Source organism: Paramormyrops kingsleyae, chromosome 15 (genome assembly GCF_048594095.1).
Source record: "Paramormyrops kingsleyae isolate MSU_618 chromosome 15, PKINGS_0.4, whole genome shotgun sequence".
In the NCBI taxonomy this organism is placed as follows: domain Eukaryota; kingdom Metazoa; phylum Chordata; class Actinopteri; order Osteoglossiformes; family Mormyridae; genus Paramormyrops; species Paramormyrops kingsleyae.
In genome coordinates, this window is record NC_132811.1 from 2113698 (window position 1) to 2139923 (window position 26226).

Genomic DNA, 26226 nt, shown 5'->3' on the forward strand with positions numbered 1-26226 from the left:
TGTCCCCATTTGGCCACTAGGTGTCATTGACCATCCTGTTCCCCCTTCAGTCTTGTAGGCCCTCAATCCCTAGTGTGTTTCCCTATTCCTTGGTCTACCATATGAATTAATGGGCTGAGGCATCAGCTATCATCTAGACTCCTCTTTTGGTTGTGGGTAGCCAGCCTCAACTAAATATTACTGTTTGTTGTTTTGTATTCTCTTGATTTAACATGTGTTTTATGTATTTTGGTTACAGTCCCTTCTGTTTGCTCCCTGGTTGTATTATTTTCGGTTGTCCTTGTTTTAATTTCCCTTGGTGTTTTTACATATTGTGTCTGTTAATTGAGCTCACTTGCGTTCCTTATAGCCCACACCTGCCCCTTGTTCGTCCTTGTTATCTGTATATTTAAGTGTCTCAGTTGTAGCTGTACCTGTAACTGTGTTTTTGTCTCCCAGTCCTGCCTCCAGTTTTGTGCCAGTTCCCTGGTTAGTATTTGTTTTCTTTGTGATTAATTTAGCTAGCTTGCATCACGTGCTCTAGTTTTGACACGTCACAGTCACTTTATTTTCTGGTTTCCCCTTTGTGTTCTTTTTTTGAGTTTAGTAAGCCTTTTGTTTGTGGCGGGCTGCTCCATCGATCGTCCCTCTTCCCTTTGGCAACCCCCCCCATCAGAGAGGCCTGGAGACCCAGACAAATTCAGGGGCCCCAGCACTTTATTGGGGCTGTCTCACACCTAACAAAATCTACGAGGGGGGGCGCCAGCTGGGACCTAAGGTGCAATTTTCTCTGGGGCCCCAGAATTTTTAGCTCTGCCCCTGAATATAACAGAAACTGTAACCCACAATATAAACCTACTTCTGAAATGTCATATTTTGACAACTAAGTAAGATTATTGTTTGGTTGGCATGGGGGGCGGGGCTGTCTTTTTCATAGTAGATTGCTTAAATATCTATGATATCCAACTATTAGTTTAATGCTAGAAAAACAATTTTCACCTCTATGAATATACCTGACACTGTTGGTTGTGTACAGTTCTCCAGTAACGTAATGGTGGAAGAGGATACGCATGCCTGATTACATTGTCCTTGTGCATCCTTTTGTAAAGTTTATGAAGTTGGTATAGGGAATGTCCGTAGAGGAGTAGAGTAGCCTACTTTGCCTGTTTGTTAACTAGGGGTATATGGAGGTGTATGGATTTATGAAAATAACGTTTGTGTGCCCAGGACGCTTGGACACTAGTTTGATTTCAGTATCTGTAGGGACCAGGTCAGCCCTGAACCCTGCCCCCCCCCCCCCCAACACACACCATACTCCCACAATATTGAGATGTCCCTACCGTCCATACCCAGATCTATTTCCTTGCCTGGACGGTAAATATTAACATTAAATCGGAACACGATCTGATCAGAGTTATTCATATTGAGAAATCGAGACGGTCATACTGCCACTTTAAACTGGCACTTTTTATCATTTCAGTAGAACAGGATAGTGGGTTATGACTACGTCACGCCACTCGTTGCTTTTTTTCGGGGAGGGGGGGGGTTGCATTGCTTATCGGAAGTCAGAGACTCTCGAAACAAGCCGCGACAGGAGCAGAGACATACATCCGGCGCTTCATGTTAATAGAAAAGAACTGGGTTCATCAAAAAGTGCCGATTTATAAACGGGAGTCTCCATTGATTCAAACTGCGCGCAATTTCTGCCACTTGTCAAGAAGCCTCTGTCCAGGGGAGCCGCTGGCCGGCGCCGCAGGGAAAGCTAAGGAAATTAATAATATTATTTATCACGAATGCTAAATGATTGTCTAGATTATTTCGGACTGTAACCCATTCCCTGTACACGTCTTGAATTGGCAATCGACGCGGTGCAGCAACTGTTAACGGCAAAGCATTAATAGATATGGAACTGTAATTTCTCGCAAAAAGTAGTGGCGGAGCCTTTATCGCACTCTCTTTTTCCCAGCGAACCGCTATAGCTTTTTTTGGGGGGGGGGCAGGCCTAAAAAACACGGCATATTTCTCCAGTTTCTGGCAGGACGAGCGGGCTGAGCGTAAAAGCAGCTGGTGGCTGTGCGGGGAAAGGCCGGTACAACTCGGCATTTTACACTAAGATCCGAAGCGAAAATGCTTTAAAGTTGAAGATTCGGACTTATTTTTAGCGTAAGGATTATGAACCGCACTTTTAAACCATATAATTTGTGTTGTTTGTTAAATTGTTTGGGCCCTGCATTTTGAATATAGGACTTATTTTTCCGGTTTCCTTACAATAGCCTAGTGCATGTGCGATGGTCCCGTGTATTAATTTAGAAACAAAGAATTAGGCTCCACTAAGCAGCTTTCGGGTTTGCTAATTCGCCAACTATCTTGCCTTTTTGCACAACGCCCATACGTAAGCGTGTGTAAGATATAAGTTGGTCGATTCGTTCCCAAATACGGACTTTCCTCAAAAGTCGGCGTTTTGTATTTTCATCATGTTGGACCCTATGGAGGGTGCGAGTGTCAGGGCTCCCGAACCGCCGCCCGGCTTTTCGGAGCTGATCAGCCGAGGCTACACCGCTATGCTCGGCGTGCTGAAGGACTGCGGCGACTGCGGCGTGGAGCTCTCCAAACGGACCCTGCTGGAAAACGCCCATATAACCTGGATGGAGATCGGGCTCTTCGCGATGTGCGCCGTGATGTGGACGGCGCTCCGGCGTCGGCTCACCCGCTGCCTCTTTAAGGTACCTCTGCCGGGGACATTTAGCCAGAGTTATTTAAAAGTTTACCAAGTGGAGATGAGGTCGCTTTGAACTGCATTTGAACTATTTATGTTGAAGGAAAACCACAGAATTCATTCATGTTACATTTTATTCTTTTCATCTCCCATGTTTTCATTCACTGTAGCGCCTCTTATATAGGCTATAGTAACACTGACGGCGTTTTTTTTTCTAGGCACGCACACTATTGCCTAACATTGATGTAGGTAGAAGTGTTATTTGCGATAACACTAAAATATCTTAACACTTTGCTTTGGTTAATTTATATAGCTTGGTATTTTACCAGAGAGATCCAGCGTAATCCCTTATCACGGCTGATTCAGCGGGGCCATGCGGTGACAGTTCTGATCGTTTGTCAATCTATTAACTAGGAAGCTACTGTCCCTTTTGAACTATTTACTTCTGTATAATTTTGCCATTGTTTATGTATGGAAGCCAAGCCTGTTGACTTTCTTTGCTTAAAAAATATAGGGAAATTAATCAAATGCACCCAAACTGCCACAGACTTGCAAACTAATGCTTTATGGTAGACAGTACATAGGCGGCGTATTACTTTCAGGGTGAGTGACTCATTCTTTTACGGTTCCGTAGAGTTTAGCTGGAAGACGGCGAGGATAGATGATGTCCGAGTCCGATAGTTGGCTCAGCGTGTTTGCGTTGGATCCTAAATCGCAGCAGTCGGACAGCAGAGACGTGATGTGAGTCTCACTGGATGATGGCTCTAAACTACTGTCTGAGCCACATCTTCAGCGCAATGTGGAATCAGACAAACAGCCTTGGACATTGTATGGTGAGGATTGGAAACGGGATCCTAAGTAAATGGATATCCATAGATGTTAATAGCTCTGAGGCATTTGTTCCATTAGATTTTAGCTACTATATAGCGGGAAGTGATGCATATCTCAGTGTATGTAGACCGTGGGAGGGACAACAAGTGAGGCAGATGCTTTTTCCACTGGAGAAGCTGCTCGTTGACCAAACAAACAAAACTGTCTGAGAGTAAAGGATATTAATGGATGTGGAAAATGACCAGGAAACGATGGACAGTCAGGTGAAAGTTATTGAAGCTTGATATCCGCAGACAGAGGCACATGCGTATACATGCGCAGCACAATGCGTAGTTTTGTAGGCAGTCTCCTATAATAAGGCGATGCAGATTTTTACCATATATCAATTTTCAGTACAACACTAAACTTAATGCAGAAGCTCTTTTTCTTTCTCATTAGGTATATATAATATCATTTTTATTATACAAGTATAAATATTATATATAATACAGTACTTTGTGGGGGCCCGGAGAGCAGTTAAGGCTGTTACTGGAGTATGTTTGGAGTAGTCACTCTGAGGGGAGTAGTCTCTCTGTGGAATGCGGCACTTGTAAAGATGAACAGATTATCGTAATTTATTATGTTGTTTCTATTTCCAGTTGTGTTGTAACACCTGCCAAGGAGCATGAAGCTTAGTGCTACATTATTTAGCTTCTGTTTAGACTAGCTCACGTTAGGGCCCCACTACTCAAAGGTCTGACAGCTGCTCCCCCTCTGTGACCAACACTATTCCCTTACGCCACTAACTTACCTGCTACTCCTGTAAACACCTGCTTTATATAAGTGTTGCATAAATCTGGCTCTCAATGGCAGAGGAGGACCGAAATCAGACACACATCCAGGGCCACAAGTGCACCTTTTTTTCGGTCTGTGTTGGTTATGTAACTCTCCCCAATCAATGACAGACGGGCAGCAAATGAGTGTGTAATGCTCACGAGTTCACCGTTCTGTCACTGTCAAAGGAAAAGACAGAAATAAAGAGTACCATGTGATCAGGTCAGAGGTCAAGACCAGTGAAGGCTTATCTGACACTGGCCTGCAGTGAAATGAAGCTACAGGCCTTTGAAATCAGTTAGGGTTAGAACCCGGGTTGGATAAGAGCCCTTTGGCTAATAGTTGCATTTATTTTTTCTTCAACCAACTTCAACCAAGTGCATGCCAGATAAAACCCACGCAGACACGGCTGTTCCTCAGAGTAACTCTGCTTGCAGTTTTCTGTTATGATTTCACAGCTGTCAGTATTTGAGAAGTGTTCAGTTTTAGGGGCTTTGTGTGTGTGTGTCTACAGAGTCAGTCATCTATCAGGATGCTTCTACACATGTGCTGTGAGGAGCGCATGTCTGTGAGGAGCGCATGTCTGTGAGGAGCGCATGTCTGTGAGGAGCGCATGTCTGTGAGGAGCGCATGTCTGTGATGAGCGCATGTCTGTGATGAGCGCATGTCTGTGATGAGCGCATGTCTGTGATGAGCGCATGTCTGTGATGAGCGCATGTCTGTGACGCTGGCCTCTTGTGTAACCACAGGGCGGATCCAAATGTCATGTGTGTCCCACATGTTGGCTTGGTTCTGCTTTTAGGAAGAGAACCTGAAGGCAGTCTTCTACTGTGTTATTTACCAAATTATCGAATTATTTATTTAGCACATGAAGTTAATTGTTCAGCATATCTCTATGCTTACCAAACATGATTTTAATTACAGCATGAAAAGCGCAGTGATTCTCATATTTATATGAAATCTACTCCACCAAATACTGCTTGTGCAGCTGTTCCTAATGATAATCGGGGAAAGGGTCCTGGATCGAGCCAATTTCTAAGGACGTTCTCATCCTAAACGAGGACATGCTGCTTAAGAAAGAACCAGAAGTTGGTTTTTGGTTTGGATGAACAGCACTAGGTTCTAGACCACTGGCACCTTGTGGTTGACAATAAGCAGCTTCAGTTTTGACAAGGATGGTCTGATGGCCGTGTTGGAGATTTCATCAGTGCTTTGTGGGACATTTCGCAGTTCCTCTCCAGGGTAAAGCTGTAAACTGGGTCTGAGTCGTGACTGAAAGACGAGCCCTTGTCTTTACCGAGGCGTCCGCACTGTTATCGTAGCTGTTCATAGACCGGCCCTGCATCTCCCGTCAGTAAAATGGCTGATAAATTCCGGCGGTATCACAGAGATGAGAGGACCCTGCGTTTCCTCACACTGCCTCACTTTTCATTGTTCAGCATTTCTCTTCGGTTACTGTGACCAGACTTTGCAGTTTTTGCCTTTGACCCGAATGAACTTACTAACTCGTAATCAAATCAAAAACTTATCTTGGCTTATCGGCCCTGGATTTGTGGAGGAGGAGAGTATAGCAGAGTTTATGTCTGTCACATGAGTCTGACTTTTCGGTTTTGTGTGGCTGTACGCATGACAATAGCAGGGATCCTGCTATTCTTTTCTGTCTGCATGCATGGTGAGTGTATAAGGGCCTCCTCACGGTTTTTATTGTTGCTGTGACCTGTTTACAGTGCACTATAGCAATTCAGACTAGGATCCAGTTCAAAGGTACTATGGCTGGCCCCTTAATGAAACTTGAACTTTAAACTTTTTGGTCTTTAACCATTACTTCCTACCCATTGCCTCTGGATCTGTTTTTTTTTATACCCCTGCTGCATGAATCTCGGTGAATTTTATATAAATATGGTTGTAGCCCCTGAAACAGAAAATCATAGGCTAATCCCAAGAGTCATCGGGGAAACCTGAAGAGCCGCTCATTTACTGGTCACATGGTGTACGTCATGAGTTACTATTATTATTATTATTTTACTGTGTGCTAATTTCCGCAAGCAGGTCTGTGAGAATCTGTCTTATGTTAGCATCAAAAGCTAGCGGAATTAGCATTCGCTCGTGTAAATTTGCATCACGAATCCGTTTAGTTCTTCCATATGGTCATCCATAGTACCTTAAGAAGGAGGCTGGAAATTGGAGTTATCAGGAATGCATCAATACGTACATTGTGATGTGCGACAGTACTAATAATGAATAATATATATAATGTACTTTATTTCCTTCAGATAATCCATGCACAGAACACCAGTATCGCATTTCAACCAATCAGATGGTGGTGATGTATCCAGCTCAGTTTGGTCACGCTTTTGGTCAGAGTGAGCAGTGACACTCACGGTCTTGGTCTGTAGCTCGGTTCTTGGTGGCAGTGGAAAAGAGCTACAGAGCAGTGACACTCACGGTCTTGGTCTGTAGCTCAGTTCTTGGTGGCAGTGGAAAAGAGCTACCGAGCAGTGACGCTAAAGGTCTTGGTCTGTAGCTCGGTTCTTGGTGGCAGTGGAAAAGAGCTACAGATAAGTGACACTCACTATCTTCCCGTACAGCAACTGGACAGTGTATCATTGCTTGTTTTTAGGCAGTAAGTTGGCTAATGTTAATGCAAGTGGTGTAAAAAAGAGTGTAAGTTGTGCTAATAATATTGTTGTCTATCCAGGCCACTGAAATAATTGACACTGGGCTTTTTATATGCCTTGGTCTTTGGCCAAAGAAAGTGAGAGTTGTTCTCTGTCTTGAGGACAGCAGGTTCTGTGCAAGGATAACCCCAGAATTTAGTTCATGTTATTCCCAAGTCTCTTGCTTTTTATAGAATCATGTTATTCCGAAACAAGCAGTAGTGGACTTAAGCAATTAAAATATAAACGTTTTTGTTGTCATCAACTAACAAGCTAATCAGGTGAAAGCAAAATCTGGGAATTAAATGCAAGATGGCAAAAATTTGTTTCTGAGGTCGCTGGCAGGATGTTGCTAGGAGAGTCCCGAGAGTGGGGGGGTCACTTCTGTGTGCTGACCCCTGTTTGCCTGACTGTTAGGACAATGTTGTGGCTGCTGGCCCCCGTCTTCCACGGCCCCCGTCCCCCGTGGCGAGTTTTGCTGCTGCTGGCTAACTTTACTCTATCTACCGTGTTATTTACTGTATTATCCACTTAAGCTGCACAGAGTGTCACAGTCTTTTCTCATGTATTTGTTCCTTTTTGAAGGCGTGGTTGGAGACCACAAACTTTATTATTAATATTATTATTATGTGGTTGTTGTGTAACGCTGTCCAGTGTCTTTGCGTTTATTATGTGTGTTATTTATTTATTAATTAATGTATTATTTCGATGTATAGCACTTTGCCTGATTTTATATGTGCCATATAAATAAAAAATGACTTGACCCCATTGGCTGAGCTTTGGAGAGACAGCCAGTTGAGCAGCAGCTCTGTTTGGAAGCCAGGTGGGCGGAGCTTAAGGCCAAAGAAGCTGAGAACAAAGAGAGCCCCGGTGCCGTGTGCCGCCGTCTGCTGGGGGGCGCTATTGTCCCTTTGCTGCCATCTGTCTGCTAACAGATGCGAGAGAGGCTGATTTACCTAATGCACCCCCCCCCCCCATTTAGCCATCTTGTGTAACAGTCTTTTGAAAGATGCTTTGAGGCCCATAGAGGAAGAAAGTGAGAGAAGAGCACTAAGAACATGGAGATACAGGCAGGGAGCAGCTGGTTACTGAGAGCAAAGTGCCTTTAGTACATTGTTGTCATTTGGCAACATGTCCTATTATCCTCAATCTGTTACTATGGCGACCAGCCGTTCTTTGTGAAGGGCTTTTCCCTCAGAGAAAGTGGGACTATGAACTGGAGTACCCTCTCTGTTTCACTGAACTGAATGCTCTGCGTTTTCTGCTCCCGCTCTTTCTTTTTCATGTTCTCCGTTGGCACCAGCTCTAACACTCATTTTTGGGTCCTTTTTGATGAGTTAATCCATACAGCATCAAATCCCTATATTAAATATTTTAGCTGAATTATGCATGTCCTCCTGTAGTGAATAGGATTTCTGCATATGGGGTTCGTTCTGGTCCTTTCACTGGCGGTGAATGAACTGTGCAAATTCTCTCTGAGAATCTTAGTGAAATTATTAACAATAGTACGTTGTATCTCCCGGAACCCAAGGCTTGTTACAGTGTTTTTGTGCGACGACTCTTACTTATTTACATTAAAGCACGTACTGTCCTCATCAGAACAGGCCTCTCTAGAGAACATCCGCAGGGACTGATTTGCTTCATGCAAATCGCACGTGCGCCCCGGGTGACCCTGACTGGCAGGAAGCAGGCGGATGGGGGGGCACCTGGGGGGCGCATGGGCGCAGCGGCACAGTCACGGCCCAAGCTGTGCAGAGGACGCCATCTCCTCGTTTTCATGTCACTGCCCGGCAAACCTCCACTGCCACACGGCACCAGTAAGCCGGAATCCAGCCCTGAAGGCGAAGCTATGTGATGCTTAATGCGCTGAGTTTACACTTAAATAACGAGTGCCACAGCCTGTCATTTCTGTTTTTAGTTTTATTGTTATTTTACGTTGTTGTGGGTGTCGCCTCCAAGGGTGGGGAGTTTGTCAGCCACACCTCTGTGTTTCCACTGGGCTCCTGCAGCCCAAACCTATCCGGTTAGGCGAACTGATGCATATATTTAAAACCTGTTGTTATCTTGGGGCATTTTTTTGGGGGGAAACATTTTATAAAAATCTGTGATTGCCATCAAAAAACTAAGCATGTCTTATGTTAGGTTACTTATGGTCACAGTTAGGGCTGGGTAGGGGTTCAGGTCGTCATTGTTGGGATTAGGGTTGTGCCCATAGAAATGCAGAGAGGGTCCCCACAAAGACATTAATACAAACATCCGCTGTCCTGTGCCCTGTTCTGAGGATAGGCTGCACGATCCCTGTACAAGATAAGTGATTGAAAGATGGATGGATTGAATAATTTCATTAATCTCTGGAAAATGGGCTATCAGAACATCAAATTCATGAAATGTTAATTTACTTTATATGTTTAAAAAGCACTTATGGTTGAAAACCAATGATTTGTAAGAAAAAAAAATGCAGCTTAACTATAGATGTGGTAACTGAATAATGAATATTAAATTAGAAGAGAATTAGGTGTATAATTTTCCTTCAGATTTTATGTGGATTATGTTAACTGCAATACGCCAGGTCTATCTAAAAGGAACTTTTTTTATAAACAAAGAATTTACGTTAATTTATTTTATATACATTGTTTCTTAAAAGAAAGTGAACATTTGAAAGGGAATTTTTGCTCCCAGTAGCGCTGGAAATACATTTTATTTGGTTAAGCTGCTGTTATTAAATTTTAATTCAGCAGCCATATTGTGTGCAGTCCCAGTCCCCCCCTCAACCCAGCTCACATTGTGTTGTCCTTGATGGTGTCGTGCGATCGCATGACTTCTTGCGGTCAGTCACTGCCAGTAGCTGCTTTAGCGGAAATGCGACCAGGGCCCCTTCGAGGCGGCAAGCAAGCAGACAAGAAAAGCCCAGTGTGAGAGGGAGAGGTTCGCGTTCCCTTCAAGCAGCGCAGTAGATGTCTCAGGCTCTTAGCTGATCGCAGTGATCAGGTGCAGGAACAGTGAGAGTTGTGTGGTTCACATGAGCTGTGTGTCTCCCCGAGACCTGCCAAGCCTCCCAGTGCTTCTGTGGGGACCTGGGGGCTATCTGATGACAGGCAGACCCTTCTGCAAGGTCGGACCCCATCCAGCGTCCCCCTCTGATTGTGAAATGCTCCGTGGGATTCGGCAGACAGATATTTCTGTTGACCTTTGAGGGTTTGGATCGAGGCTGATAGACGGATATTTTGAAAGATAAGGCCGCTGTAGGATTTCTGATTTGACAGTGTCTGTGGGGACATTTGCACCCTGTTCAGCTGACTGCACACTCAGTTCCTGTATTTGTGCAGAGATGGCATCACCGATAGCTGTTTTTCAAGCTGAACACTAAGGCTGTAGCTTAGTCTATTTGCCGAGTTGTGGGTGTGAGCACAGTGACTTCCGCCTGCTGTGATGTCATGCGCATAACCTTTGCAGTATGAGGAACATAAGAACATGAGAACTATACAAACGAGAGGAGGCCATTCGGCCCATCGAGCTCGCTTGGGGAGAACTTAACTAATAGCTCAGAGTTGTTAAAATCTTATCTAGCTCTGATTTAAAGGAACCCAAGGATTCAGCTTGATCAGGAAGACTATTCCATACTCTGACTACACGCTGTGTAAAGAAGTGCTTCCTTAAATCCAGTTTGAAATGTTCTCCCGCTAATTTCCACCTATGGCCACGAGTTCTTGTATTTGAACTAATGCTAAAGTAACTATTCAGTTGAACAGCATCCAAACCTGTTAGACTCTTATAGACCTGGATCATGTCCCCCCTCAGTCTCCTTTGCTTGAGGCTGAACAGATTTAGCTCAACTAACCTTTCCTCGTATGACATTCTTCTAAGACCAGGAATCATTCTTGTGGTCCTACGCTGCACCTTTTCTAAGGCCGCAATGTCCTTTTTAAGATATGGTGACCAAAACTGCACACAATATTCTAGGTGAGGTCTCACCAAGGAATTGTATAATCTTAGCATTAGCATAAGAACATCAGATAAGAGGGTAACGATCTGGAAGTATTTTACGCTTTTAACAGCGTCAAGTAGCACAGCAATTTGCAGCCTTTGTGAAAACAAAGTTTTGAGAGGCGGGAGTAGCGCTAGTGGAAAATCCAGTTATGGGTTGTGCCAGGGATATGAAAAAAGCGATGTATGATTTGCGAGTGAACTCGCTGCACCTTGTGATCATTATTCATTTGTGATTCGTCGGCCACCGAAAACTGTTCAAACTACTAAAGAGACAGATGATATTTGACCATAGTCATGGGGAAAAACAAAATGTAGGTCTGTCTGTAGGTCCTCAAGGACCAGCTTGGGAATCGCTGCCCTGTGCAATACTACTAGCTATATAATCTGTTTATTGTTATTTTGAACCCAGATCTAGCTGATTAGGCTTGTGTCTGTTCTGTCTTGCAGCCAGTGGCTGAGTGGTGTTGCCTCCTGCCCAAAGATGCTGAGAAGATGCCAGAGAGTGCATGGAAGCTGATGTTCTACTGCATGTCTTGGTCATACTGCACATATCTGCTCTTCTTCACCCAGTATTCCTTCTTCCAGGACCCGCCCTCTGTGTTCTATGGTAAGAAGGGCTTCTTACACCCAGATAGTTCTGTTCCTTTTTTCTATTCCTCAAAACCTGGGTTCTGTTCCAAATCAAGGAACCCAGGAAGCGGGAAAGCCGAAGGGCTCACAAAGTCACCATCTGTGGAGACGAATGATGGGGCAGATGCTTTGGGTGGCTCCTCACGGTGCATCCTTAGGATCCAGCAGCTCCTTTCCTCAGTACTTTTGGCAGGAGGGTTTGTCAGGTGTCTGTCTCACCAAGTGGACCTGACACACCCCCCCTCTGTGTCCCCAATCAGGCTGGACGAGTGGCATGCTGGTGCCCACCGACATCGCCATCGCCTACCTGATCCAGGGCAGCTTCTACGCTCATTCCATATACGCCACGTTCTACATGGACACCTGGAGGAAGGACTCCATCGTCATGATTGTGCACCACATCATTACTCTGGCCCTGATCTCCTTCTCCTACGCTTTCAGGTGACTTTGCCGCCTTGGCTGCCCATTAAATGGGGTTAAGTCAAGTAGGAGACACTGGTCCACGTGTTTGTTTGCAGCATCACCTTCATTGGTCTCTTAGGGTTTTAAGAAGATGCTCACGGCCCATGAAATGATTTTGATACCCTGTTTAAAATAGCCTGGGAATAGGGGTGTAACGATACACAAAATTCACAATTCACCACAAGAAACGGTTTTGGGTTCAGACTTCGGTGCAATTTCAGTTCAGTAGGAAAAATTTGAATTTATTCTGAAATGATTTATTATTAAACCACAAACACAATTAGGATCAAAGTCAGTCAGTACGTTTACATGTCCAGCTAAGTCAAACTACGGTTATAGCTCGACTATGTGAGGGGAATTGATTTTTTGACAGAAGTATTTCCAACTCTGCTACAGTAGGTGGCGATATGGCTCCTTTCAGCTGGTTAGGTCAACTGGAAAAAGCCCAATACTATTACGTCACAGACATAAAAAAAAATAATAAAATTAACAATAATGGTTGGGTGGACAAATGAAGTGACAAGCTTTAATTGCGATCAGGTGTACCTTAAAAGTTCGGTTTTAGTCGAATTCAAGCAATAATTTGATTTTCTTAGTGTGCATCTACTGACGTGTCTGAATAAAACCTAAGAGACCCTTATTTGCTTATTGTAAAAATAAATACATAACTAAAAATTCTAAAATACGACTGCATAATAGCAATAGCGATAAGCCTTAGTTATTTCTTGGCCTGAATGCCCTGGCAAACTGGCCTTGGACGTCACGGGATGCTAACTTGCAGGCCTGTCTCTGTGGCTCCAGTCCCTGTCGCCTCATTTGAAGTAGCTGGACGGGTTTCCAGCCCCATATCGGACTTCATTATAAAAGAGCCGTTGGACAGTCTTGGTCTTATCAACTACTCTCTCTCGCCAGTGATCATGTAATTTATTGAAAACTCAATGTTCCGGACCTGCTGCTTCTGACCGACTGTAACCGGCATGACAGTTCATCGGTCCAGCGCATGCATTTAATTTAATTCTGGTAATAATAACGATGATATTTTTGTATATCATTGTTTAGAATTTTCAGGAGTAATATTTACTACAAAGTTTGCGTTATTTACATAAAGTTAAAGGCCAAGTAAGTTTTGGCTCATTCTGTTATTTTCCTTGTCAGTTAATTTTATTTTGAAGTTCCCCAACAGCACAAATAGATCAGGGGAATGACATGCAAGAGTATGGGGAGAGAAAGGAACGCAAAGCAGCAAAGCAAAAATAATAATCGGGGGGAAAAAAAAAAACCAGTCCTTAGAGTAGTTAACCAAATATTTACCACCCAATGTCCGTTAGCCAGGGCTGAGAGGTGCTGTCAGACGCTCCACGTATGAAACAAAGGGCTACCATCGCACATCAAGGCTTTTCAGTGTGTATCTCATCTTTTCGATCTTCAGAACAGACATAATGTCACAGATCCACCTACCAAAGTGGGGGGGGGGTGCCTTCCAATTTAGAGAATGAGATGCCTTGCCAAGAGAAAAGAGTACGGTGTGCTATTTAACTATGCTTTTTGTACAGCTAAATTCTGTGATGGATCACCAAAACGTCCCAATAAGGGACAGGGTTCAATTGTTAAAGCAGGCCCTGTACTTCAGGCCTTTGTAAGAATGATTTCCGGATTCTAGGTTTTTTACCATTCCAAATAAATGATGCATTAAGTCTACTGGGTTTTTTAAAGAAAGCTTTTGTGCGGAAATTTGGAATATACTGAAATAAATTTTTGAAGGACGTTCATTTTAATTGTACAGATTCTAATTAACTAAATAAGCCTTGATTGGCCTGCAAAGTCATTGGTGGCTTTGAATTGAATTTTATATTTGAATTGGTGGCTTTCAGTGACTGAGTTTTGACAGCCCTGTGATAGATGGTCAGTGGAAACAGAGGAAGTCCTTCCAGCTAACTTGCTTTTACCCAAATCAGGTACCACAACATCGGGCTTTTGGTCCTGTTCCTCCACGACATTAACGACATCCAGCTAGAGTTCACCAAGCTCAACATCTACTTGAAGACCAGAGGCGGCACATTCCACACGCTCAACGACGTGCTGTCCAGCGTGGGCTTCATCAGCTTTGGGGCCACCTGGTGAGCCCCGCGTGGCATTCACTGGCACGGCGAGCCGTATCCTCAACGCTGACGGCTGCTTGGTGCCCGTGGACCTGTGGGAACCACACAAGCTTACCTGCCCTTTTTTTTTCTGCTCCTTGTACAGGTTTTGGTTTCGACTTTACTGGTTCCCACTCAAAGTCCTGTACGCCTCCTGCATATCCAGTGTGGCGTCTGTCCCCAACATCCCGTTCTACATATTCTTCAACTCACTCCTGCTCGCTCTCCTTGTGATGAACATCTACTGGTTTCTGGTAAGTACCAGGATGGTGGCTTTCCGCTGGGGATGAAATGGTTACCGGTTTCATGGCAAATCACGCTTAAATTTGGTAACTTGGTAAATTTTGAAACTCTGGGATGCGTTGCACCATTGTTTGTAATGTGGTTTAAATGTGCAGCCTTGCAAGATGTGGTGTGGGGCTCCAGGTGCGTCTCCTCGGGCTCTCCTGTAGGATGTGGACAAGGGCCTTGCTACACACCTTTTACGTCTCATCACTACACATCCGGCCCAATATTATCGGCCTTCCGCTGCTCCGAACGGCGGCTGACGGAAGCCGGAGCAGAGTCCCTATGAGCGTAGAAGCCCAGTGTCGATGTATTCGTGTGCATCTGTGCCTCCCGCCCCCCCCGCTCACAAAGCTCTTACTCTCCCTCTAGTACATAGTGCAGCTAATTCTGAGGGTGCTGAAGGGGCAGATGGCAGGGGTCAGCGACGTGCGGGAGTACGAGGGAGGTGAATGCTTGGCATCGCGGCCGGAAGGGCACGACGGCGAGATGGAGCAGCGCGGCGCCGGGCAGAGAGGGTAAGGCGAGAGGCCCGTCAGAGAGCGGCCAGCACCCGGTGCCTTGCCGTACCTCGGCATCTGTAATGCTGTGACATCGTCCATAACAAACCCGTTAGTATTTCAGTGACAGCACACTGTGTCCCTAACCGATGATCGAGATTTGCGTTATTGCGTTACTATCAAGTGACCTTGAACTGGAATTATGGCCTTGGATAGTTTTATGGCTTTGACTATGACCTTACTTATAGAGGTCGATATTTTTTTGTTCCTTCTAGGAAACAAGCGACGAATGGTATCGTGAAAGAAAAGCAGACGTAATGACCTCACAAGTGCCACCTGCTGGAAGATGCTATAAATACAGGCTACTCCGTACCCATCTGATGGTTTCAAGGCCAAGACTGGTGCCAATTGGTCTAGAGGAAATGAGTATCCAAAAATAGCATTTAAACAATGTTTTTTTTTTTATAATGTAACAACACTGTGAGCGTTATTTCAGATTACCTTTGACTTTTGGCAACTTACTAACTTACACAAAGTACACAACAGCTCCAGCAGTGAGATTAAAGCAGGGTGTGTTTAGTAGATACATCAGTATTTCTAAGTCAGATACACTAAGGAAGCAGGGCTGACTGTCAGTGTCATGTGACAGAGTGGCATTCACTATACTCATGATTATTTGAAAGAACTGGGTCTTTTTCCGGCTGTAATCTGAAACTGTCATTTTCATTTCTGTGGTGAAGCAATTTTTGTCGCCAACCATGGAATCGGCTATATGAGGGAAAATGTTTGTTTGTGACTCTGGATTTTTAGATCTGTCTTTGTAATGTTTCACAATATTACTTGTGTTCAAATAAGGGATAAAATCAGAATTTCTCATGTGGAAAATCTAGTTATTTAACGTGTGTTGAAATATTAAAGGTAAGAAGGCTGGTAACTAATAGCTATAATTGGTAGCTTATTTAAAGTATTTAAGTAATTGCATTTTTGTTTTTTTTATAATAAGGGTGGAATTTGAAGTGAGATAATCACATGGTTCTGAAATGGTTTAGAAGATGGTTTGAAACTGGGCTGTAAAAATTGGCAGTTTTGCTAATTTCTCATTTTTATTATGAGGTCCTTGGCGTGTTGCCTACACAGACCACTGGTTGTGGGCCTGCTGGCTCATTGCTAAGTGTAATCCGTACAAATTAGACACAGTAGCTTTGATACAATCATCAGTAACATACAGTGGCCCTGAAGTGCAAAATGCTACATTCAAAAAATGGGGAAAAAACTCAAGAAAATGCTTCCCTTTGGTCAGTTTGACATTTTTTTCCCCCCTTGTGTTGAGTTTTTGTCCCACTTCAGGGCCACTGTACTAACAGCCTGCATGTGGGTGAGCATCATTTACTAGCACAGCTTCCTGTCCAGCTTCACGTAGCGATCCGGGGATCGCCTGCTGGTTCTGAGAACACCGCTTACCCTTCTTCTGGGCCAGTGCTTCCGTAGGTGGTTCTCTATGGCACCGGTGTGACTCTGAGTTCTTGGCTAACCACGGCCCTGATGTACCAGGCCCATCCACAGAACCGGCCGTGATTGCGTGTCACAGTCATATTCAAAGGGGAACTATAACTAGTGATGGACAAAATGATCCTTCATGGATGGTTTGCTGCGTTTTCTGACCCCACCAGATGGAGCCCTCTGGTTGCTTTGTATCCTCCTTTGGATCAGAGAGCACCATCTAGTGGGGTTAGAAAGTACAGCAAATGGTTCATGATGTGCCAGTTTGTCCATCGCTAACTAATGTTTTCTGATGCGTAGTAAAGACTGTCAAGCAGCGGGCATCGAAAGATAAAAAAAGTATTTACTTTAAAAAAAAAAATTAAAATTTACTTTCCATTATTTAAAACATGGTAATAGGGGATTTACATTTTTCAAACATGGACATTTTTTAATTAAAGTGTATAGGTGTTCCAGGTTTTGCAAGTGGCTCATTTGTTGGTGTGAAGCCTGACAAATGTCAGTTTGACCATTCGGGTGAAACTGGCCCTTTTTACTGAGAAAGGACCATCAGTGTATCCACTGTTATTCATGTGCCCAGCTTTTCCTTCAAATAAAATGTGAAAACCAGAAACTGAGTCTTTCAAACATTTATTCTTTTCTTGAGAATCACGCATCACAAATCAAGTGTGATACCATCCAGACTTGTAGGTAAAATGAAAAGAACAGGGTTTGGTTCAGTGCACAGTAATGCAATCTTCGCTCCAATAAATTAAGATTTGTACCTCACAGTACTTCCTGTGGTCAGACGCAGTAAGGCTGGGATAGCGGTGCTTCACATTTATGGAGTATATGGCTCTTGTAACGCTCTGTATGAACAAAATGACCAAACCAGTTTTGTCCATCGTGAAACGGACAAACCAGCACCATGCCACAAATGGATTTTCAGAGCAGTTAAGCTTTTGAAGTCCTGAAAATGAGGGGAAGGGAATTTGCGATGTGGTGAATATGGCTAGCAAGTATTTGTGAATTAATATCTGATACATAATGTCAAATATAACTGCCATTTTTATATGGAATCCAAGTGTCTATCCCCAGTTGAAGTACCAGACATTAATGTGTTGGTAAAGAATTACTCAGTGCAGTGGACATCAATGATCCAGGGAACTGGATAACTTCAAATACCCTCATGAAGGCATCTTTCATAGAGGCGTAACACAGTAAGGACTCCCGGTGATAATGGCATGGGTAAGTAGGACTGATGCACACATGAATGCATGTTTTGGCCATGCATGTGATGTGTCAATCTCAGTATTAAGGACCAAGGTCTTCTAAAGGAGTCTAACAATTAAAAATTGTACGTCTCAAATGGGGAAAATCAACACTGGTTTTTAAGTAGCACATTTCATGCAGGTAATGCAAAAGCTTGCATTGCCACCATTTTCCCTCCAAAATACTCCCCAAAATTCACAGAACATAAAATACTGCATGTATGAGTGATACCCCTGTTTTCTCAGCTAACCCTAAACCTAACCCTTCCCACCAGGTCGTCTTTAAGCCCACAATAGCTGCCGAAAATGGAAGTATGGCTGAGGGTCGCCTGTGTCCAGAATTGAGGTGGGGTGAGACGTCTGAGGACAGTCGGGGATCAAAACGGACGGCGGCTGCTCGTTGGCGGAGGAAGACCAAAGGCTGGGCTGCCTGTCACCGGCGGTGAAGCCAGTTAGGAGCTCCGGATGACAAAATTGGCAAGACGAATCGAACCGTGACAAAAAAAAAGTAAAAAAAAAAAAAAAAGAAAACCCAATCACAACAATTCTCAGCCTCAGGGGTAGAGCAGCCCTTGCAAACAGGCTCTCGGGGAACCAAAGCTCTCCATCCCATCAGTGCTGCTTGGTCTTGGGCTGGATGACTCTGCGCATGACGCCGTACAGAACACCAAAGTGCTGCAGAAACATGCGGAGCATAGATGAACATGGGCCTGACTTGAGCCCATCCAGTATCACATGAAGCAGGGCTGCCCAGCACTGCTCCTGGGAATCGACCACCCTGCAGAACTCAGCCACAGCCCAACACACCTGATACAGATAAATCAGGCCCATCAGCAGCATCTCAGTATTAGAGCCTCTACATAGCTGGCACTGAGATGCTGCTGATGGGACAGATTCTCCATCAGGTGTGTTACATTTGGGCTGTGGCCAAGCTCTGCAGGGTGGTCGATCTCCAGCAGGAATGAGCGCCCTGACGTAAAAGGACATGAGCTTGAGTGAGATTTTTACCTGGACAGCCAGGTACATCATGCCCAGGTAGGCTGCTATACAAAATGCAAGGAGCAGATCAAAGATGGCTGGCTTCACCCTGAGCACAGGAACGGAGAGCGTGAGGGGCTAAGCAAACATACGACACGTGTCAGACATGAGGATGATGCCTTACTTGTATGCATTCATAGTTTGCTTGAGTTGGTCATAGAAGACAAACTCTGGGTCCCTGAAAAATCAAAACATAGAAAAAAGCTCAGCGACATGTAACCCTGGAGGTGTATGAGGCCACAGCGCCACCTACTGGGCAACAACAGGACATTCAAAAAAAGATTCCTGGTTTTATTGATGGGTCAGGTGAGCTGTAGTGTAAAGGCAAAAGGCTAACACTGCAGAGTTAATTTTATACATAAACAGTTTATAAGTCTGTACTGCTCCTCATTAAGCATTACTCTGACATGTTTAGATGCAAAAGCACAGAGTAGGCGTCCACTGGAACCCACAACTGCTCCAGATCTCCAACATTACCTTTACCTCCATCCCTCTCATGACTGATGAGATTGTTCAAATGCATCATGTGCAGGGAGCGCACATGATTTATCAAATATAAATTACAGCTTCTCTGTTGTACATGTAATTAGTACTGATCTATGCTGGTTTCCAGTGATTAGTCCAGTGATTAGTCCAGTGTAGGGGCATGAATACCCTGGCAGATTCAGGACAGGGGCCCTTGAATATGCAAAATATGTAAAATTGGGCCCAAGGTGACATTTTGTCAGGGGGCTCATCCAGTGTGATGAGGCCGACAGATGAGGTTACCTCTTATCAGCTTTGACCGTGTGCTTCTTCACATCCTTCAGGTACCGGCCAAGGTGGTACTCCAGGGTGTTCACCACGCTGCTGTCCTTGTCCACCAGCTGGGCGGCGCGCGGCTGGGATGTCAGCCAGTCCACCACCGAGGACAGGTGCTCCTTCTGTACCTGCTAAGTGGAAGCCAAAAAAGTGAATGAATATCACAGGTGTTAAGGAGAGAGATGGACACAGAGACAGTAAAAACACTGCGTTGTGCTGCCAATTGCCCCTCAGATGTAGTCAGAAGTGTGGGTGACGGCAGCCAATCAGGCAAAGACACCCAACTCATAAAGGAGAAGGTTCTCACCATTTGCTCAGTGAAGATCTGTAGGTCTCCTGGGGTACCCTACAGAGTAAAATGAGGATCTGTCACCCATCAATGCTCCAAAAGGTCATGGATTACAAAAAGGGGCCAAAACACTACAAAGGGTTCTAGCAGTTCCTACACCCAAAGGTTCCCCGATCTGCATTTTCTCCTCCCATCGAGGTCAGGCTGGCTACTCTCCCCGCTCCCGAGGTCAGGCTGGCTACTCTCCCCGCTCCCGAGGTCAGGCTGGCTACTCTCCCCGCTCCCTGAGCGCGGCCTACCTTCTCCGTCAGGTTGTAGATTACTCTGGCGAGTGCCTCCGCGATGATCTTAGTGTTACGGCTCAGCTTCTTCAGATCCACATGCGGCCTGCGCAGAAGCTCCCATGAGTACCCGAGCAGAGCGCGGGACGGCGAGCGGGCGTGAGAGGCGAGCCTGACCGCATGTCCATGATGCTGCTTCTCAGCGTGCTGCGGTGGCTCTCCAGGTGCGACAGCGTAAAGGCAGGTAGCCGGCGGATGCCGAAGCGCTCGTGCTCCCAGGCCAGCGTGTCGTCTGCCAGGTTGATCTTCTTGTGGACCATGGAGAACTTAACTTCTGGGTACTGGCTGGAGATCACCTAGGACAGGAAAGCAAGAATAATAGGTTTATAGTAATGTTGAAGATTCCAGGCATCCATCCCACATAAGAAGCACTAAGTCATGCGCTAGGATGGAACATTCTAGTCCCAACATTTCTGCTCACTTTGTTTTTCGTGGTACGCAAGTAACACCCAGAACCTGCTTGTAACATGCAGACCATCGAAACTGCTAATGCTATTACCATCTCCAGCTCTGTCAGCAGGGCATGCTGGGGACTGCCTTCTTTGGGAGGCTTAGATACGTGGAGGTGCAGGCTGTTCCCGTTGCCCAGGGTGTCCAGGCAAAGCACAAACGCCACATTGTCTTGGAGAAGACTGGACTCTGCAGGAAGAGAGAGATGGTCAGAAGTTCAGTGAAGTACCACTAAGTGAGATCCAGGGTGTGAGACAGATTCAAAACTTAACCAAAGGAACAGAAGTCATTTTTAGTTAATTGTCTGGAAAAGTTCTCGTTCACTTTACATGCAAATGTTTCCTCGGGATACTGAAGAAAGAGGGAACGAAAAAGAAAGAAAGCGCGAGAGAGAGACACAGACAGAATCTTGTGTTTTTAACTAAACTTAGCAAACCACAAAAAGCCAAAAGAATGACAAGCATCCAGAGAGACTCTCAAAGCCGCACCAGTATGATCCAGGTTCTCCTCGAGCCATCGTTTAGTCCCCTGATAATTGAACTTTCCTCCTCCAGACACAAAGAACAGCAAGTTGTACCTGCAAACAGGCCACATTAAGCATAGAGAGACAAGGCTACAGGCTAAATCACCAAGCCGGGCCAAAGGCAAGCCCACCTTGGCACGCGATCAGAACAGCAACACCAGGGGCCGCCTTGGGAGGGGGCCGGCCCAGACACCTACCCCGCATGTGTCCTCTTGTAGGTGTAGAGCCGTGAGAAGAGGCGGGCCAGCTCCAGCAGCACAGACACACCACTGCCGTTGGAGTCAGCACCGTACGAGAGCCACTGGGGAAGAGGAGAGGCCACAGGTCACTGCATGACAGCAGGGGGCGCTCCGCACGGAAGGGGGAACGCTGCCTAACAGGGCCACGTCTATGCTGCCTTTAAAGGGCGAGTCAAACAAAATCTTGGCCTGGATTTACTTTCTGGACCTGAACTTTCCACCTCTGGCCACCACCTTAGACAAGCCGGCAGACTGCACTGCCCTTCAAACAGCGCTTAACCACTTCACAGGCAACTGGCGTGTCACAGACCGCGCTGCAAGGATGGCGGTGGGGGGGCTCACCGGTGCCACACCAAAGGAATCATAGTGAGCTACCAGGACAATCGTTGGCAGGTCTTCTCCCCCTACTCCTGCTAGTCTTCCCTGATTGAATGAGGAGAGAGAGAGATGGAGGGAATGAGAGGGAGGGAGGCAGACAGATGTTACCAGCAGGACCTCTTTCCCCAAATTATGCCAGATTACAAATTTTACAAATGAAAAATGCAATTAAAAGTGGTCACAGTTCCATGCCAGTCCATTACCCCTGGCAAAGGCCGATTGCTCCATCTACTTATGAATTGCACTTAGAGGATTAAAGGCGGCGACCAGTCCTTAGCGTAGCTAACTCAGAGATAGGGTGTGGAGACGCAACTCAGACCCTCGTCCCTCTCTAGGAGTTGAGTGCAGAAACACGGTTCAGTAAAATGATTTGCATTTATCTGCTAGTGCCGTTGCTATCGTACGTCATGCTGGGCTGTTAGATGGTGCTCAGAGCTTCAGAGGGAATCGGGAATCCAGCACCAGACCCACAGCAACCCCGCTAAGCTCGTGCATTTCCATGCATGAAGACCCTGCTTACAGCTACGCATGCAGCTCACAAACAGGCTTGACTTCCACGCTGCACTCTGCCCGCTTTCGCGGCAGGAGCGTCCCCCCTGGCACCACCGCTACTGACCTCCAGGCTGGTGATGGCCCAGTCACTCATGGCCTTGCTCTGGGCCCCACTCGTCACCATCTGGAAGCCGTTGGCTGTCGCCGTGTGAAGCAGCACTGGCGGAAAGGGAGCAAACGGCACGGTCACATGCGACACACGGAGCCAGCTTCTCAGCAGAGCCGCCCGCAGCCCGTCCCGCAGCCCGTCCCGCAGCCTCGGGACGATCTCCACACCTCCAACCCTCCAAAACAAAGACCTGAACAGTTTCAGCTCAGAAATGATTCATGTATAAATAGCCATTCAACTCCCAGTACAGGGAGTCAAAGGGAGTCTGGAGCCCCTCCCAGGCAGCACATGGAACCAGGCTGGGGACAGCCTAGAGGAGGTGGAGGGGGAGGTGGAGGTGGCAGAGCATTAAAAATACAGAGGTGGATAGTTCAGGTCGAGAGTAAAAATCCAGAACAAGGTTTTGTTTCAACCAACGAGCTGAGTACTCCATCACTGTGACTTTATACAAACAAAATCTTGGGTCTAGATTTTTATTTGTACGTACACCTCTGAAAATACATATTTTCAATACAATACATTTGACCTGTAAATGCATTACTGCATTTCAACCTCCTACTTTATCAATACTTGAAGCCAGGGCACATTTGGCTGGAACTACTCTGCAGAGACCTTCAGAATGCACCTTCAGCACCTGCACACATTTTAACAGAGTGACTAAAGGGGGGGGGCATTCTTTTAAATGCCCAGCATGCATTACAGCCCCCTGAATCCTATAAATAGTATTGTGCCATCACCTGTGACAAATTACACACGTACAAATGAATGTCATTACAGCTGTCCATCTTCTGAGAAGGGGTGAGGGCAGGGGAGTAAAGCTAGGACAAAGACGTCTCCACGTACCCTCTGCTGCAGATGCAGAGCCCTGAGAAGATGAGGACATGAGGGTTTGCTCATATATGGACAGCAGCTCGTCATCCTCCAAAGCAAAGTACACCGGAACAATGGTCTCTGTGGCCAGAAGCTCTGGTTCCATCTCCATGAACTGCTGGAAAATTTGCAGACAGAAAGACAAAGAAGTAACAGAATAACTGAGTGGACAGATTTATAAAAGTAATTTGCCACTATGTCATGTTTGGAATGTAAATTGCATTGCAGATAATGAAAAGTTACCGTTTACCTGTACTATGTCCTGCGGCATGGTGGACATGTTGTGAGGCAGGATGATGACTACGGCCCCGGCGGACTGACGCAGAGCTTTCTGGTACCTTTCATAGGAAAAATCTAGCAGCCGCATGATAACACAGCGGCGACTCAGCACCTCGGCTTCTACCGTGCGGGCCTCCGTGTTCAGTATGGCATTCCGGGTGCCTGCAATTTGAGCGCAACTCGTTATTAAACACTCCCAAACTGGGACTAAAAATGAATTCATTTTGATTAAACCGGGGAAACACAAGGTCACATTATAAAAGAGGCATGATACGACTTGCCATCGACAAATTACTTGGTACGAGTTATGCTGGGCACATAGGCCTCGCAGTGTAGGCTGAATCACTGCCGTGCATGAACAGCGACGTCTATCATTATACCTTCAGTGCTATCAAACAATTTCGGAAATGACAAAATTTTAAACGAACAATTATCGTGATGCAATAGCTAACAGATTACAGGAACGGGTTGTGCCACAACATAAACAGGTCTCTACTTGCTGCCAATCAACCGTTTCCCGGAGGACTTGTACTACATGACCGTCTTCCCAGCTACTTATTCAGTTAAACTGTATACAGATCTCGTCTTCTGGATTTATCAACATAAAGAATTTTTACCATACGGCTGCCCCTGCAAGTCGTACTGCTGCATGCGGTACACTGTGAATTCGTGCGCTGCCTCGGCTGGAAGCGGAGAGACGAGAATAAGCACCGCTGGTAAAAACACAATAAATGTCAGCGGAAAAGAAGACTTAAACATGTTGTCAAACACCTCGCTAGCTTCTTCAAACATGTTTGTAGTGTTCTTAAAGCTCAATCTGTATGAATATTTAAATGCTGACTGAAACGCCGGCTTAACAGAATCTACAAATCGCCAGCGGAAGCTCACGCGCACTCTGACACACCGCGAGTGCAGCTAGGACCCTCCGGCATTCTCGATGGCCACCTAAATTTATTAAAATAGAGACAGTTTGTTTGCGAGCGATTCCTCTATGTTCGCCTCATTTTATATTTGTGAGAAAATACTATGGTGCTAAAAACAGAATTTAAGTTTTTAGTGTAAATCATTGTTACGAGTGGAACTATTTGATCGTGGTTTGGGCCCTTCAGGAGCTATGGACACCTATCAACTGTCGAAGTTTACGAACTACAGCGCCACGGCTGGCTGAGTTGGGGTAATGCTTTTTCAAATGAAAAGATGTTTAATATGTGTCTGAAGACCATAGTCAGGACCTGTGAAAACAGCAATCCTTGAATCCCAGGACTTAGTAGAGAACATGGTACAATTCATCCTATATCACAGGAGACTCTTTCAGAATGGACCGTATTGATTTTTTTCGTCTCTGCAGCTGCCTCCTTACATGTAAATATTTTGAATCTGGATTTTAGAGCAGAATCTTCATGCATACTGCTGTTCGCATACTAGCAGCTGAATGAAGCTGTATGTTGAGGTTCAGGTTACTTTATTTGTACCCGCAGGTAAATTTAGTTTGCAGCATCCACATAACCGGCAAACAATCCCCCGCTAAATAAATAAATAAAACCACACAAGACAAAGTATCATTATTTAATCACATGTGTAAAATAATATTTGATAAAATATATGAGGAAGTAAAAGGAAAATGTTAGCATTTTAATATTTTAAAAACACATTACTATAGAATCGCATACTAAAATTAAAATTTTATCTTGTTGAATAAGACTATCCACATTCCAATTGCTGGGGGACTCCAGTTGACCCAAGATGACCGTGCCAGTCTATCACATGACACACCCTATGGCCAATTTACAGATGCCAATTAGCTAACTGCATGTCTTTAGACAGCAGGGGAAAACAAATTTAAAGCAACATAGCTTAAAAACAATCCGTAATGCAATTCCAAAGTTCTTAAATGCTAATTCACTTATTTCGGCACTAACCTTTTTCCATATTTCATCAGCTGAGTTGTCTTATTTAATTATAATGGCAATTTGTTTTGGACATGAATATGTCTATACAAATCCATTTCATACAGGCTAGATTTTATTTCACAATAACTATTTGGATAACATAATTCATTTTTGCGGTATCATTCTAAATGTAACTCATATTTGTTATGGTGTCATTTATCAGATGGGTACGTTGGACATAATTATAAACGGTAATAGCTTGTGATTGTTACTATTCCATTTGGTAGCCCTGCAAGTAGAGCACTGTGCTGATAACGCAAAGATTGTGGGTTTAACTCACAGGAAGCACTCATAAATGATGACCCTTCCATCTACTGTACACTGTTATGAATAAAAGTGTTGAGTGAATGGATTTGTATATGGCAGTGTTTGTATATGGTCCATGTTTTTGTTCCCTCCCAGACAGTCTGCATTTTTGCTCCCTCGGAAGGGAGCAAAAATGTGAACTGTCTGTGGGTCCCTGAGGACCGGATTTGGAAACGCTGGTATATGGGAAGCAGGAGACCAGTAATAAGACAGGTGGCCTGAACTGTCACTGCGATGCCCATGTCACTGGAGGCAGTGATCTATATGGTCACCAGGAGTCTATATATTATGGGAATTCATAATAATGCTGTTCATTTGTATGGCGAGGTCACTTTAGACAATATGTAAACACTG

The 26226-nt window shown here is 45.0% G+C and overlaps 2 protein-coding genes across 7 annotated transcripts; one reads left to right on the forward strand and one right to left on the reverse strand.

Annotated features, from left to right (window-relative positions):
- Positions 1-1527: 1527 nt before the first annotated feature.
- Positions 1528-17111, forward strand: LOC111860256 (ceramide synthase 1-like). 3 transcript variants are annotated; one of them, XM_023843755.2, is made up of 7 exons: positions 1528-2702; positions 11431-11590; positions 11874-12054; positions 14031-14192; positions 14320-14467; positions 14871-15016; positions 15274-17111. In XM_023843755.2, exons 1-7 carry the CDS (start codon positions 2454-2456, stop codon positions 15314-15316), a joined length of 1089 nt encoding a protein of 362 aa, XP_023699523.1. In that variant the 5' UTR covers positions 1528-2453; the 3' UTR covers positions 15317-17111. The 3 variants fall into 3 exon arrangements, with proteins under 3 accessions (XP_023699523.1, XP_023699524.2, XP_023699525.2); XM_023843756.2 differs by lacking the exon at positions 1528-2702 and adding an exon at positions 3402-3528; XM_023843757.2 differs by lacking the exon at positions 1528-2702 and adding an exon at positions 11203-11294.
- A 1-nt stretch (position 17112) lies between these two features.
- Positions 17113-24537, reverse strand: ncln (nicalin). Of its 4 annotated transcripts, XM_023843754.2 has the most exons (16): positions 24389-24531; positions 24235-24300; positions 23589-23779; positions 23312-23456; positions 22424-22518; positions 21772-21852; positions 21388-21491; positions 21156-21244; positions 20717-20856; positions 20335-20513; positions 20176-20263; positions 19895-19933; positions 19555-19718; positions 18911-18964; positions 18757-18835; positions 17113-18423 (listed from the first exon to the last, which is right to left on the reverse strand). In XM_023843754.2, the coding sequence occupies exons 2-16, from the start codon at positions 24266-24268 to the stop codon at positions 18361-18363; spliced, it is 1545 nt and encodes a 514-aa protein (XP_023699522.2). In that variant the 5' UTR covers positions 24269-24300; positions 24389-24531; the 3' UTR covers positions 17113-18360. The 4 variants fall into 4 exon arrangements, with proteins under 4 accessions (XP_023699522.2, XP_023699521.2, XP_023699520.2 ...); XM_023843753.2 differs by having other exon boundaries at positions 23312-23453; positions 24235-24537; XM_023843752.2 differs by having other exon boundaries at positions 19555-19715; positions 24235-24537.
- Between the last annotated feature and the right edge of the window lie 1689 nt (positions 24538-26226).